At 38.3% G+C, this 16,842-nt stretch overlaps 1 protein-coding gene across 1 annotated transcript; it reads left to right on the top strand.

The window, feature by feature from the left end:
- The first annotated feature begins 2,555 nt into the window (after nt 1-2,555).
- Nucleotides 2,556-3,658, top strand: LOC118583033 (olfactory receptor 1052-like). The gene has a single exon (XM_036186298.1). The coding sequence runs from the start codon at nt 2,650-2,652 to the stop codon at nt 3,586-3,588; it is 939 nt and encodes a 312-aa protein (XP_036042191.1). The 5' UTR covers nt 2,556-2,649; the 3' UTR covers nt 3,589-3,658.
- The last annotated feature ends 13,184 nt before the right edge of the window (nt 3,659-16,842 follow it).

The raw sequence follows: 16,842 nt of genomic DNA, 5'->3' as shown, positions 1-16,842 counted from the left end.
GGAATTTGAGTACTGTGATATCTTGTGCATACATTTTGACCTTCTCATTGAAAGGTTTCAACCACATTTCTGTGGCCAGGGAAACAATATCTTTTATTCCTTAGAGTACATTCTTGCTTTTCTTTTCATTTAGGAACATTTATAAGTCTTCCTATCACACACACAGTTCTACCTTAGGTTTTGAACATGCTACATTCTCTTCTTGGAATACTGTTTTACACACCCATATATCACATTAAATCACTTGATCATTTTATACTACCAATGAATCTTATATAGCATCCTTCACTGAATATCTCACACGTAACAGACTGAATAACAATTCCTAATCTTCTTTAAATCTGAATCTCTAGGATCCACACATACCACCTCATGTGGGAAAACAGATTATTTACATGTAAGTCAGAGAAACACCATGAAAGACAAAACATAGCTTGGATTATGAGAGTAGGAAGTATATGTAATTCAAGTGGTTTTTTTTTTTTTTTTTTTGGACTGAGAAATAAGGAAGGCACAGTAATGAAAGATAAAAGCACAATACTGCTGTTTCATTTTTAAGAAAAGGGTCAGTTACTACAGACAGGAGCTTTAGAAGCTCAAAAGGGTGACAAAGTGCTTCCTCTCTTAGAGCCTCTAGAGGAGTGTGGCCTTGTACCAGTGTTGCTCCACCCACAAATCAGATAGCACTGGGCTTCCAACTTTCAAACTCTCAGTGAATGAATCTAAGTTATTTCAGCCACCAATTTTTTTCAGCAAATTGCTGAGGTAACTTTGAGAAAAAAAAAGGGATATCAATGCATTTATATTATAGCAATGACCATTCCCTTCTATTCTTTGTCCTACTTTAATTTCTATATGGTAGTTATTATAGTTACTTATATCAACATTTGTTTCTTTTCTTTCTTTTTAAAAAGATTTATTTATTCATTATGTACACAGAAGAGGGTGCCAGATCTCATTACAGATGGTTGTGAGCCACCATGTGGTTGCTGGGAATTGAACTCAGGACCTCTGGAATAGCAGTCGGTGCTTTTAACCTCTGAGCCATCTCTCCATCCCAACACTTGTTTATTTTCTAACAGGACATCATCTGCTTGAAAACATCAACTTGCTGATTTAAGTGATCTGTTATTTCAAAAGAAATATACAGGCCTATAATGGTAAGTGATAAATATGTGTTCTCTATGTTAGAAAGTATGTGTATAATTTAATTCTCTGATATTTAACTATTATTGAACTGAAAATGTATCATTTTCAAAAGAAAGAATGTGAAGTTGTACTTCATCATTTTGTAAAGAAAATATATAGACAATTGCAAGTTTTACTGTTTCTCACAATTTAATTCCTCTTTACAATGAATGTTCTGGATTGATGTATTATGTTTAATACTGAGAACAACACTAACAGAATACAAAAAAAATGAACAAAAAGTGAAGGCAAGAATTGTCATATAAAATGACACTTGTAATCAGTTTAATCATTCTTAAACGAAGAACAGATGAAAACTTTTATCTATCTTTATGTCCTGGCTCAGATTCTCTGTACTCGATGGCATTGATCCCATGTGTCAGAGACCCCGGCAGAAGGTAAGGACATATTTTAGGTGAGGTATTTAGAAAGGTGGTTGGGGATGGTATTGAATGAAATAGGTGTTTTTAGGTTAACTGGAAGTGAAATAATTTTAAATAGCTTTCCACAGCATGTTGACATTTCCATTGCCATGAGATTGTAGCAAACTTACATTCTACCTAAGCAGAATGCTGGTGGATATTAAATAATCAGAGAAAGGTTGTGTACCACCCTTTAAATAGTCAATAGTCAATTCTACCAACTAAGAGCTTTGTGAATTAAGAGAGATTTTTTTTAATCCTTTCTTGTTCTGTGATCATTGATAACTGTAGCAGGAATCTTAAATGTTCTTATTAATAAAAACAAACTTGAGGCCAGTTATTGGGGTGAGTGCTGGAAGATCAGAGAAGCAGAACAAACCATAGCCATCTCACCTTGCCAGTTCCTCAGCTGATCCTGTTTCCTCAGACTGGAAGCCTCTGAGTCCTCATCCAGAATGGATCTCAGCTGAACTGCTGCTCGTAAGCCTGAAAGTGTAACCAGCTGCAGTGCTGCTAAAAGTCTAAAGCTTAACCAGCACTAGTTCCTGGTCCTCACACCTTCTACACCTTTCCGCTTTCTGCAATCACTTCCTGGAAATAAAGCATGAGTCACCATGACTGGCTATTTCCAGTGTGGCCTTGAACTCACAGAAATCCATCTGGATTTCTGCCTCTGGAATGCTAGGATAAAGGCATGTGTGCCACCATTTTCTGGCCTCTATATCTAGTGGCTGTTCTGTTCTCTGAGCCCAGATAAGTTTATTATAGTGCACAATATTTTGGGGAACACAATACCACCACAGATAACAGGGAATACACTAATGTGGGTTGCAACCATTTGAGTCTCAGTGTATAGATTTTGTAGAATATAGATGGGCTACTGCTGAAGTTTTTCTTTGCTTCATCTATCATAGGGTAACCTCACAGTGTCTCACACCATGATGGCTATCAGATCCTGGAGGAAATCCTTCTATTTATTTATTATTCACTTAAGTCTCATGATATTATTTCATAACAAGGAGCTGTAGAATACTCTACCATGGCAATTTGGAATCATACAGGTGTGAAGGAATTCATACTGATCGGTTTAACAGAAAATCCTAATTGGGAAGTTCCCCTCTTTTTGCTTTTCAGTCTAATTTATCTGGTCATTCTTGTAGGTAATTGGGGTATGATTATCTTGATCTGGCTGAATGCCCAACTTCATACCCCAATGTACTTCTTCCTTAGTAATCTCTCTTTCTGTGACATCTGCTACTCTACGGTCTTTGCTCCTAAAATGCTGATCAATTTCCTATCAGAACACAAGTCTAGTACATTCTTTGCTTGTGTTCTGCAGAGTTTCTTTTTTGCAGTTTATGTAACCACAGAAGGTATACTCCTGTCTATGATGGCTTATGATCGCTATGTGGCAATCACAAACCCATTAATGTATACAGTTATTATGACTCACAGCATCTGCACTCAGATGGTTCTTGTATGTTACTTGGGTGGCCTCATTAATTCCCTGACTCACACAATAGGTCTACTCAGACTGGATTTCTGTGGTCCAAATGTTGTGAATCACTTCTTCTGTGACATTCCTCCTCTTTTGAAGCTTTCCTGCTCTGATGCACACATCAATGAGATGCTGCTTTTGGTCTTCTCTGGAGTGATTGCTATTTGCACTTTTATCATTATCATTGTGTCCTATAGCCACATTATCATCGCCATTCTGAGAATCCGCTCAGTAGAGGGGAGGCGCAAAGCCTTCTCTACTTGTGCCTCACACCTGACAGCTGTGACATTATTTTATGGTTCTGTGGCTTTTAGCTATATCCAGCCAAGTTCTCAGTACTCCATGGAGCAGGAAAAAGTCTCAGCTGTGTTTTACACCTTGATCATCCCCATGCTGAACCCTCTGATTTATAGCCTGAGGAACAAGGATGTGAAGGAAGCAGCAAGGAGATCGATTTGTATGGGGAGGAGCACCTCTTGACTCTGACCTTTCTCTGACTCTGCAAACTTGATGTAAATCTTCAAACTGACATTATGGCAAAATATTAATTTTTTATTTGTATCCGATAGAATTTTATACCAATTTATTTTAGTGATATTTATTTATGAAATATTATATTGTCTCAGAGAAAACTTAACATGTCCCTAGTGGCAAGATTTTTATGAATTTTTTCACATGGGTATGCCAAGTTTCCATAAAAGCAGTAATGACTATCTCCCATTTGTATACAATTTTAATAGTATGCCACATGGCTGAATAAAATGTAGCAGCTGACTTAAAGTTTTAAATAAACCAACTTCAATGAAATACCTGTATTGTGACAATTTTTTATCTTACAAACTTAAGTGAAGAGTTGAAACTAAAATTATTAGATAAGGAGGAGTTCCTCACCATAAGAAAACATAGAAGTTTATCTCTGTGAGTTCAAAGCCAGCCTGGTCTACAAAGTGAGTTCCAGGAAAGGTGCAAAACTACACAGAGAAACCCTGTCTCAAAAAAACAAAAACAAATAAAAAAAAGAAAACATAGAAGTTTGACTGTTAAATGTGTCTTTTATATAAAATTGAACTTATGCCAAACACTTCCTAGGTGGCCAAGAACCTGAGACTGGATAGCCCAGTGGCCTAGTTTAAAAATAATACCAGTGATCTACTAAAAGAAGATAGCAAAACACGTCTCCCAATGACATTCTGTTATACTTATATATAGATGAACTCCTTGGTTAGACATCATCAGAGAAGCTTCCTCCTGCAGTAGATGGGAACAAACACAGAGACCTACAACTAGAAAATATGTAGAGAGTGAGAAACCTTTGAGCACTCAGCCCTAATTAAGATGACTAACTCAAGGCTCCTTTATCCCTCCCATCAGGGATAAAGGAGCCCTGAAGAAGAGGAAGTTGAAAGGGTATAAAAGCCATAGGGTATGGAGGACACACAAAAATAAGGCCTTCTTAGATCAACAAGAGAGACACTCATGAATTCATAGAGTCTGAACCAGGTGGAATCCTATACCTGAAAAAAGAATTAGACATATGTCCCCATCCCTAATTCAGATATTTCCAATTAATAACCATTTGGAAAGGAAAATTAGTTTTCTCCAAGGAAGTCTCACTGGGAAAATATACTATTCTTAAGGGTATGCCACATGTGTAGAGGTAGATGGCCAACAGAAAACAGACTCAACTTTGTAGGTTCCTTGTCTCATAATTTTATGTCAGGGTATTTTTTGTTTGTTTTTGTTTTAATTTTATATTCATTTTAGTTTTATTTTCAAATATATGTGTTCATATATATATATATATATATATATGTGTGTGTGTGTGTGTGTGTGTGTGTGTATGTGTGTGTGTCTCTATGTGTCTCTGTGTGTGTGTGTGTGTGTGTGTGTGTGTGTGTGTATTTTCTGTTTTTACCTTACAGTTTCTTTATGTATATCTCAAGGCTTCTCATTCAATGTTTTAATGGGATTCATGAGTACATGAATGCGTAGATCTCTGCATCTAAATGTGCCTTTTCTTGGGTTCTTTTCCTTCTATATTTGTTTGTTTTGTGCTATTCTTATGTTAGTTTTTGTTTGGGACTTTATTTTATTTTTGTATTATCCCTTAGAACCTTGTTTGTTTCTTAATGAGAGACAGAATAGGGGTATATTCAGATGGAAGCTGAGTTGGAAAGGATCTGCGAGGATTAAAGGAAAAGGAAACTATAATCAAGATATATTATATGAGAAAAATATATTTTCAATAGAAGGAAAAACAAAGAAAGTCATTAATTATATTGAATGAATACTTGCTGCATATAAGAAAAGGGGACTAGCTCATATATCAGAGATGTGAACATGCCTGGGAACTTAATAAGGAAGCAAAAAGATATACAAATAAGCAAAAGAAGAAAAATACATAGAAATATAGAACTAGTAAGACTGAGGTGATAGATGATTGGGCTATGAGAGAAAGAGATTATACTATGATGCTAATCCATGTTATTGGAATGTAAAGCTAGTACATTCATTGGCTGTGTTGTTCAGATTCTTTATTTTTAATTGGTGCAACAACAGCTAGCATCCTCTTGTTCATAATATCTAATGACAGTGTTGTGAAAACTGTTAAGTCTTTTATTCTATGGTCATTATAACCCAAAGCTCCTTCACTTAGAAGTTGCTGGGAGAGGATAATATTCCAATACTAAGTGGTCAGCTCTAAAAGTTAATACATACAAACAACATAAATGGATTCATTTTATATATTATGTAAATATATACATATATATGTAAATATAATTTTACAAAGGCCGTTTAAGTCACTACAACAACAATATCCAGTGACAACTATAGGAAAAGCTCTTTGAGGCCTTAAAACCATTTTTTAAATATTAAAATGAACCTACTCAAAACACATTAATGCTTCTGTGCAACTTAATGCTGAGAAAGAGTTTTGAGCACACACTCAGCAGTCTCATTACGACTGGTAGATTATGAATGGTCAAGGTCAAAGATATTAATAAAAGGAATAATGGAGAGTGGGGAAAGTAAGGGGTGGGGAAGGAGGCATTGAGGGGAAAGCCCATGATTGTTCATGGGACAGAGGGGACATTTAAAAACAAGGAAACAACAACTTTCATTATCTGTGAAATTCAACACAATTCTCAGTTTTTCATGAATCAAATGCTCAAGTCTTACCCAATTACCAGAAGTTTCCATTATCTTCATCAAGCCTTTAACAATAGCAAAATAGGTAGAAGGCCTATTTTATCATAATTTGCATATTAAAAAGTCCATCTGGGTTGATCTAATAAGATCTGAAACAACCTAAGTAGAAACTTTTAATAAGAACAGGGCAACAGATGTCCATGCAACCCTCTTTTGGTGACAGGACACATCAAAGCTAATGGAGGCTTTAGCAACCAAGTGGTTTGCTGACTGGCCCGATAGAAATGTCAAGTACACACATTACAATGGAGCAATGTCCCAGGCACTGAATGAAGCAGGCTTACTAATGTGAGGTGTGTCAATGCCTGTACATATAAGGCATCCTTGGCTGCCTGGTGACTCTCTTGTAAGGTGCTTAGGTTAGCTTAGAGGGAGGAATGAGTGGTAAGTTGGTGGGACACTTCCTGTTCCAAGTTTATATTTCATTCCATTATTTTTCTGATTGTATTTTCAATTGCTAAAAGCTTCTTCAAGATAGTAGCCTGTATTTGAGGGAGCTGTGTGGACGTGTTTGTTATATATCCACACTACAGTGCAGTAGACATCCTTAAAATCAGCTTACATTTGATAGTAGTGACTACATTTATATAAATAGACATTCTACAAAATTTGGACATTTAAGTTGATTTTAATTGTTTCACATTTATTGAACTCATTTTTTTTCATGATCTGGCTAATTTTGTTAATAGAAAAAGGGAAAAGAATAAAATTTGACAGTAGTTCTAGACTTTCCTGCACCCTTAGCAGATGCTGGGAAACCATCCCTTCAGCATCTTCAGCATTGGCCTTGACTCCATTCTCTTTGTTTTCCTTTTTTCTGTAGCCATTTTCAAATATGACTTGCCACCATATACAGTGCACTCTGCCCCACAGTTGGATCCTGATTCTGAAAGACATTCTGCTCCTGGCCCTGTGCACAGTAAAGTGGCTGTCCTAAGGCTGGAGCTGAAATTGATGCCAGAGGACTAGTGTTCCCTCTGTTCAGGATCTGGAAGATGCCCAAGAAGCTATCTGAAAAGCTCTGTGTAGCTTGCCTCAAGCACAGCCTGCTTTGTGGATCCATTTTCTGTCCTGTTAGACTCCCTGGTATGGGCCTGCTGTCTCACTGGGGTTCAGAGTCTCGCCCAGGCACTGTTCTCTTCCAGCACAGGAATGTTACCTGAGTCTATTGATCCATAGTTGCTAGTTCCTTGGATTCACTGGGTTTTGCTGTTTTTATTTTTGTTGTTTGGTAGTGATGGGTTTCTTTATTGAAAATTTTACACTGTCTTATTTAAACCAGTCAAGCTGTGGGATATGTACCTCATCATTCTGTAATGGTTTAGAGAGAAGAGTCATCCGTTTCCCCCACGGACCCTCCGTGCATCACTCAGCCACAGGTGAATTTCTCACTGTGCACATAAGTCATCAGCAAGCATCACTTCAAGACAGATTCTGTAAATCAGAATTTGGCCTGTTTCCAGCCTTGTGACGGCTTCTGTAGTGAGGGCACAGCTGTCACTCATTTATTGGAAACATTTCTATTGATTAGCAGGCCTAAGAGTCCCGTACATAGGGAATGACACCATGCTATACGATGCAGACTGGAGATTTTGTGGTGTTGGCCATCCAAAGTCTGTGCTTGTCATAGTACCAGAAACAGGCTGAATAACCCAAGAAGCTGTCCATAGCTGGAGAGCCACCTCCATCCCTCTGATTTCACCAGTGCAGACCTCCTCTTAGCTCACCTATGAGCTGTTCCAGACATGCAAACTGTGGGCCGGCTGCTCATGTGTATAAATAAACTTTTGTTGTCATATATAAAACAAAAGAATAAAAGGCCTTCAATTTGAGAGTAGGTAACATTAGAGGGGCTGGAACAATGAAAAGAAATGGGAGAAGTTATGAAATTATAACTTAATCAAAAATAATATAAATTAACAATTTATCAAAAAATAATTTAATTTTAAAAAGGAAATTTAAATTGGAAAGTACCACCTTATACTTGAGGTGAATATTAGGGAGGCATCCATGCTGTGGGACCAGGACCTGTCCTTAGAGTATGAGCTGGCTGTTTGGAACCTTGGGCTTACACAGGGACACTTTGTTCAGCCTGGAAGGAGGGGCCTGGACCTGCCTATACTGAATCCACCAAGTTTAAATGAATCCCCAGGGGAGTCTTGGGCCTGGAGGAGATGGGAATTGAGGGGAGGGGATGGGGGGAAGGTGGGGGTGGGGGCAGGAGGGGGGAGGACAGGGGAACCCATGGCTGATGTGTAAAATTAAAATACAAATATAATAATAATAAAAAAGAAAAAGAATGAAAAAAAAGAAACCATAAATAAATAAATAAATAAATATTTTACAATAGTTGCATGGATTCAACAGTAGATAAATAAATAATATTTTATATGAATTTCATATACAGGTTATAATGCTAGTTTTACAGTTTGGAGGACAGCTGGAAGAATCTCATATATAAATTAGCATAGCATAAATTGTAGATGGGCCTTCTATACTTCTCTAATGCTTGGATAGTGATCTTGTTAATATTCAACAAAAATATAATTTTGAAAGCTTTAAAGAGGTATTACAAAAGGAGCTTGGTTTACTAATATCAATGACATTTGTGTTTGGCTCACAGGCGTGCTACTTTCATCCACATTGGAAACTAAATTGATAGAAGTTCATTGTCCACTAGAGAGAAGTCATGCTATCCAACCTGTAATCAGTTGTTCTTCCCATGATGAAAATAAACATTGTACAAGTTGTAGTGTCAGGCTTGGTTATAGCAATGTTCTTCAAAAACACTTTCTAGAAAACTTTTACAGTCTATGTGCATGACCAATAGCTTTCCACAGTTATACCAAAAAAGCTTTAAGTGAGAAACATCAGCTTATCTTTTAACTAAGACCAATGGTCTGTAGATGGTTTCTGCCAAACACTCATTGGCTTTTCCACATTCACAGTGGAGGAGGCACAGAATTTAGTCAATGGTATTCAGTCTTTGCTGAGTACCATAATCTGTGGAAAGACCTACAATTCATCTCTTAAGAATTTTCTCTAGGACATTTTAAAAATACTGATGTATATGTGTTTTCCATAAAAATTAATAAAGCACTAACTTTATGGCTAAAAATAATTGTTTTAAAAAGACAAATGGGCAGGACATATCTCCTTGAAGATAGTCTCTTCTTCTTCTTCTTCTTCTTCTTCTTCTTCTTCTTCTTCTTCTTCTTCTTCTTCTTCTCCTCCTCCTCCTCCTCCTCCTCCTCCTCCTCCTCCTCCTCCTCCTCCTCCTCCTCTTCCTCCTCCTCCTCCTTCTCCTCCTCCTCCTCCTCCTTCTTCTCCTTTATTTTTTTTTTCTGAAACAGGGTTTCTTTGTGTAGTTTTGGTGCCTTTCCTGGCTCTTGCTCTGTAGACCAGGCTGGCCTGGAACTCACTGAGATCCACCTGGCTCCTGAGTGCTGGGATTAAAGGTGTGTGCCACCACACATGGCAGAGATAATCTCTTCTAAGCAACAACAACAACAACAGCAACCTAAAAAGAAAATTCAATGTGGGGATATCTTGGAGAAATTAGAAAGAGTAATTTGAAATTAATATGGCCATGATACATTGTATGAAATCAAATTACACCTAATTAAAATTATACAGTTAAAATGAATCTGTTAAAAAGAGTCAAGCCTGCCTGGTGTTGGTGTGCATGCCTAAAGCCTAGTACTCTGGAGGAAGAGGCAGGTGGATCTCTGTGAGTTCGAGGCCAGCCTGGGCTTCAGAGTCAGTTTCAGGAAATGTTCCAAAGCTACAAAGTGAAACCATGTTTCAGAAAATCAAAATTAAAAAAAAACCCAAAAATAAAAACAAAAGAAAGACTCAAGCCTGACTAAGTTGTCCTTTTCTACAATTTTGAGAAAAAGTAAATTTCACAAAATTTATGTCAACCATCACACTACTACACAAAGTCATTTGGTTTAGAACTAGCACAAAGTATAGAGGTCTATACACTATTGATATTTCTGCTTATATTTCAGAGCTTTCCTTTATTTTTATGGAATTAAAATTAATTATTCTATAATATTCAAATTCTGTAAGTACTCATAAATGTTATCATATCTCAATTTAGTCTTCCATGCAGTATAATTATCACAGTTATTTTTTATTTATTATGCTGCATTCTAATATATGTTCTATTCCCCTAATGGTTCATGAGCTTATGGAATGGTCACATTGCAATTGTAATGAAAGGCAATGAATAGTTTTCAAGGTGGACCAGTGGCATGTGAGAAGATCATGATACTCCTTTAGTGGTTCCAGATTATGTGAAATGTCTGTAAAGGGTAATTCATATCATATGAAAGCAGAGTTTTTTTTGTAAAAGGATCATTTCACTTCCTCTCTCACATCACATGCCCCATCATATGATATTATTGAAGGTGAGCAGTTCATAAAATGGATAAGTTCTTGTTAGTCTATAGGTTTAGATCCCAAGGAGACAGTGACAGGCGTTTCCTAATCTACCTATAAAATTATAGACTAAAATAAGGAAAATATAAAATTTTTGTTTGATTATTATGCAGCTCAGTATATCAGAACCCAAGACATGTTAATGTATTATCATCAGAGTTTAAAATCATTGAACTCCATTTTCTCAGAATATAAATAACTGCAAATTACTTGAATCATTCATGTATAAAATAAATTACAAATTTATGTGACAAGTTAACACCTACATTTAATGTGCACAAAGTTCCCCAACTTTGCCCTGTTTATAAATGCATCTGTGAAGTGAAAAAAGGAATTCTAAGGCATGATCCATACATGTATGGTGTCTATTAGACTTCAGAAGAAATGTGCATATTCACAAAAATTAACTAAGAGATCATAAATTACAGTTAATTCTCTATTTGTTTTAATCCTGAGTATTTTACTGTAAAACTTCCATTAAGTAAGTTAATACTAAAATTTTTGATGTATGACAGTATATAGTACTTATATATGGTTCCTATCAGACATATCATGTAGGTATCCTGTGAATGCTGACATTAAGAAAAAACACTCAGTTTTTAAATTGTTAGAAAATTTGAACATTTTCCAGGGTAACTAGAATTCTTTCAGCTCCCGTCTCAAGAGATGAGAGGGAAGCAAGTGACAACTGAGGACAGCTATAGATCACTGCAGTCAATGCCTAATGACTCTGTCCTCACAAGAACAGGTACGTACAGAGGGGGAGGAAAGACCGTAGGAGCCAGAGAGGTTGAGGACATGGGAGAGCACAGCCAGCAGAATAAGGAAGGCTCCTGAGGGATCACACAGACTGAAGGGACAACCACAGAGCCTGCATGGGTCTGAGCTTGCAGACCTCTGCATGTACTTTGTGGTTTTGTAGCTTGTTGACCTTGTGGGACTCCTGACAGTGGGAGTGGGTGATGTCTCTAACTCTTTTGCCTTCTCATGGGACCCTTTCCTCATACAGCCTTGACATGAGGGTATGTGCCTAGTCTTATTGTAACTCTTTATACCATGTTTGGTCTATATCCCTTGCAGGCCTGCTCTTTTCTGAAGGGAAACTAAGAAGGAGTAATCTAGGGGGAAAGGGAAGTGTGTGTTGTGTGTGAGTGAGAGAAATGGATGGAAGGGAATGACAATTAGCTTGTAACATATGGAAGAATAACAACAATGGATGGTAACAATAGTAATAGTAATAATAAAGAACAGGTAAGTAAAGACATTAAAGTTTGGAGACCTGGACTTTTCTGGTATGTTCTCTTCCTGCTTTCCTGGAGCTCAGAAGTTATTTAGGAACTGGCACTGAGGTTGGCCTAACCTTATGATATTTTCTTTTACCATCTCACTATTACCTACTGTAGAAGTTCAGCATCATTTCCAATACAATTTCCTGTTCTCTATATTATTTATTGTTCAATTGTCTTCTCATGTTGTAGAATAGGTCAATATTTACATAATACCTACATATTTATATAAACAAAGTTAAAACATTTTTCTATTATTATTATTATTATATTTGTTTTTTAATTTTACACATCAGCCATGGGTTCCCCTGTCCTCCCCCCTCCCGCCCCACCACTACCTTCCCCCCATGCCCTCCCCTCCATTCCCATCTCCTCCAGGGCCAAGGCTTCCCTGGGGATTCATCTATACCTGGTGGATTCAGTACAGACAGGTCCAGTCCCCTCCTTCCAGGCTGAGCATAGTGTCCCTGTGTGTGTCTAGAAAGAGGAGGGACTGTAAGAGCTTGAATTGTTGAGCCCAAGATTGGAAAAAGCACAGGGACAAATAGCCAAACAAATGGAAGCACATGAATTATGAACCAAAGGCTGTGGAGCCCCCAGCTGGATCAGGCCCTCTGGATAAGTGAGACAATTGAATAGCTTGAACTATGTGGGAGGCATCCAGGCTGTGGGACCGGGACCTGTCCTTAGTACATAAGCTGGTTGTTTGGAACCTTGGGCTTACACAGTTAAAGAATTTTTATACATAAGTGAGCACATGTATGTTTATATTATATATTTAATCCTTACATCTTAAACACATTTAAACATTTATGAAAATTTTCTTGCAGTGGAATATCTGTAAGAATCATGTTGTATTATACCTAGCTTACAATGGAAATCTTTCTTTACAATGTAATACATTAACTTTGTTGAGAAATCATTCAGAATTACATTTTGTTTCTTTTATGACTCCCATAAGTACTTTAAGAATTTTTTTTAATTTCCTTAAGATCATTTTACTACATTCTGTCTGTAACAAAATTTGTGCTTGTTCACAGTTCTACAGTTCTGAGTTCCCAAGAGCTCAGAGTACCTCTGTTTCATACTCCCCCCTCCCAATATCTACCTCTCCCTCCTTTTCTCCCACTATATTTTGACATGCTGGAGATGGAATCCAGGAACTGGCAATTATTAGACAAGTTTACCATGACCTACATCCTGGTCTAATAGGAAACATTGCTCTATACACATATGCTTCTAAAGAATTATTACAGTAATGTACATAAACATCAGCTGTGTTTCTATATGTCAAGAACAAACTATGATAATCTGAAATTAAGAAAACATACACATTACTAACCACTATAATTTATAAGGTCTTTATGGATAACTAGGATAATCATAGCCAAGAGTTTAAAAACTAACAATTTTCTAAGGAAGCGCCATATTGATTCCCAAAGTGGCTATACAAGCTTGCCTTCCCACCAGCAGTGGAGGAGAGTTCCCCTTGCTCCACATCCTCCCCAGCATAAGCTGTCTTCTGTGTTTTTTACCTTAGCCATTCTGACAGGTGTAAGGTGGTATCTCAGGGTTGTTTTGATTTGCATTTCCTGGATAATTAGGGATGTTGAGCAATTCCTTAAATGTCTTTCAGCCATTTGAACTTCCTCTGTTGAGAATTCTCTGGATAAATGAGACAGTTGAGTGGCTTGGACTGTTTGGGAGGCATCCAGGCTTGGGACCTGGACCTGTCCTTAGTGCATGAGCTGGCTGTTTGGAACCTTGGGCTTACACAGGGACACTTTGCTCAGCCTGGAAGGAGGGGACTGGACTTGTCTGTACTGAATCCACCTTGTTTAAATGAATCCCCAGGGGAGTCTTGGCCCTGGAGGAGATGGGAATGGAGGGTAGGTGGGGGATGGGGGCGGGAGGGGGGAGGACAGGGGAACCCATGGCTGATGTATAAAATTAAAACACAAATATAATTTTTAAAAAAGGGAAAAAACTGACAATTATAAATAATCCCTGGAAGGCATTAGTGTTGCTTTAAACTAGTAATGATGTCAATAGGTTAGAAAACTCCATTCTTAAACATGCATTCAAAGCAACTGGGTCATTAATACATACAAACTTACAGTCTAATACTTACAGTGGTTTATATATGAATACTTGAGTCTTGCAAAAATTTCAAAGGTCATTCAACATGTGACTGTATAATCCACATTAAAATTCACACAATAGGATATCTGTCAGTAGGAAATAGAACAATCAATCAATCACCTGTCAGAATGGCTAAGATAAAAATTGCTGATGACAGCCTGTGCTGGAGAGGATGTGGAGAAAGGGGGAATGTAAACTTGTATAGCCACTTTGGAAATCACTGCGATAGTTTCTCAGAAAACGGGAATCATGATCCAGTAATACCACTCTTGGGCATATACCCAAAGGATGCACATTCATACCACAAGGACATTTGCTCAACTATGTTCATAGCACCATTATTTGTAATTCCCAGAATCTGAAAATAGCCTAGATGTCCCTTAACTGAAGAATGGATAAAGAAAATGTGATGCATTTACACAATGGAGTATTACTCAACAGTAACAAAACAATGACATCATGAAATTTTCAGGCAAATGGATGGAACTAGAAAAATACAGCCTCAGTGAGGTAACCCATACCCAGAAAGACAAACACACTATGTACTCACTCATAAGTGGATATTAGATTTAAAGCTAAGGATAACCAGGATTACAATCCACAACCCTAGAGATGCTAGGTAACAAGGCAGACCCTAAGAGAGACATGTATGGATCTCCCTAGGAAGGGGAAATAGATAAGATCTCCTGAGTAAATTGGGAGCATAGAGGGGGTAGGAGGAGCGAATTAGGGGAGGTGGCAAGAGAACATAAGGGAACTGGATGGTTCCATTGGGGGAGGGACAGAGAGGGAGATGAAGGAAAGAAATATCTTGATAGAGGGAGCCATTTGGGGGTTAGGGAGAGACCCAGTACTAATGAAATTCCCAGGAAACCACCAGGATGACCCCACCTGAGACTCCAAGCAATAATGAAGAGAGTCTGAACTGGCCTTTGCCTGTAATCAGATCAATGACTAACCTACTTGCCATCATAGAACCTTCATCCAGTAACTGATGGAAGCAGATGCAGAGATCCACAGCTAAGCATAGTGTGGAGCTCTTGGAGTCCATTCAGAGAAGGAGGAGGGATTATATGAGCAAATAGGTCAAGATCATGATGGAGAAACCCACAGAGACAGCTGTCCAAAACTAGTTAGAGCTCACTGAATATAGACTGACAGGTGGGGAACCTGCATGGGAAAGAACTAGGCCCTCTATATGTGGGTGACAGTTGCATGGTTTGGGCAGTTTGTAGTGCCATGGGCAGTGGGACCAGGATTTATCCCCAGTGCATGAACTGACATTTTGGAACCCATTCCCTATGGTGGGATGCCTTGCTCAATCTTGATACTGGGGCAGGGGCAAGGTCCTGCCTCAATTTGATATGTCAGATTTTGTCAACTCCACATGGGGGGACTTACCCTCTCTGAGGAGAGGACAGGGGGTGGAGTGTGAGGAAAGTGAGGAGTAAGCAGAAGGAGGGGAAGGAAGGGAAACTGTGGCTGTTATGTAAAAATGGAAAAAAATTAAAATATTGAAAAATAAAAAAAGTTGTTTATTCTACAAGTACTGTCACACATTTACATTGTATTAGGTTTTCTTAATAATCCAGAAATTTCTGGCAATAGAGGAGGACAAATGTAAGTTAAATCTACTGTTTCTTATAACATCTGAGTCTCTGATGACTGGGTTTTCTGTGAGAACTCCAGGAACCAATAATCCAGAGGTGAGCCAGGCTGTATTGCCACTGATCTCACATACAAGACTATTAAACATGTCGATGATTCCTTTTTAATATTTTTCTTTATTAAGAAATTTTTATATTCATTTTACATGCCAACCACAGATTCCCATCTCTTCTATCCTCCTGCTGCTCTCCAGGCTTCCTCCCCAACCTGCCCTCCAGCTGCTCCTCCAAAAATGTAAGGCCTCCCATGGGGAGTCAGAAAAGCCTGGTATATTCAAGTTGAGGCAGGTCCAAGCCCCTCAACCCCTGCATCAAGGCAGTGCAAGGTGTCACATCAAAGGTAATGGTCTCCAAAAAGCCATCTCATGCACCAGGGATAGATCCTGATCCCACTGCCCATTATACAGACCAAGCTACACAACTGTCCTGCTTATGCAGAGGGCCTAATCCAGTCCCAAGCAGGAACCCAAGTTGTTGGTCTAAAGTTCATGAGTTTCCAATACTTTGGTTTGGTTGTCTCTATAGATTTCCCCATCATAATCTTGATGCCTCTTGCTCATAGAATCCCTCTTCCTTCTCTTTGACTGCACTCTGAGAGCTTAGCCTGGTGTTTGGCTGTGGATCTCTGCATCTGTTTCCATCAGTTACTGGATGAAGGCTCTATAATGATAGTTAGGGCACTAAACAATTTGATTACTGGAGTAGGCCAGCTCAGGTACCCTCTCCACTATTGATAGTATGCTGAGCTGTGGTCATTCTTGTGGATTCCTAGAAACTTCCCTAGCACCAGGTTTCTCCCTATCCCCATGGTGTCTCCCTATATCAAGATATCTCTTTCATTGCTCTCCCACTCTGTCCCTGTTCCACCTCGACCATCCCAATCCCATAAGTTCTCATACCCCATCCCCTACCTTATATTGCTCCCACTCACCCCCAATTTACTTGGGAGATCTCATCTCTTTCCTCTTCCCAGGGTGATTCAT

Source organism: Onychomys torridus, chromosome 4 (genome assembly GCF_903995425.1).
Source record: "Onychomys torridus chromosome 4, mOncTor1.1, whole genome shotgun sequence".
NCBI lineage: Eukaryota > Metazoa > Chordata > Mammalia > Rodentia > Cricetidae > Onychomys > Onychomys torridus.
The sequence above is the reverse complement of the archived record's forward strand: the minus strand, read 5'-3'. Positions and strand labels throughout refer to the sequence as shown.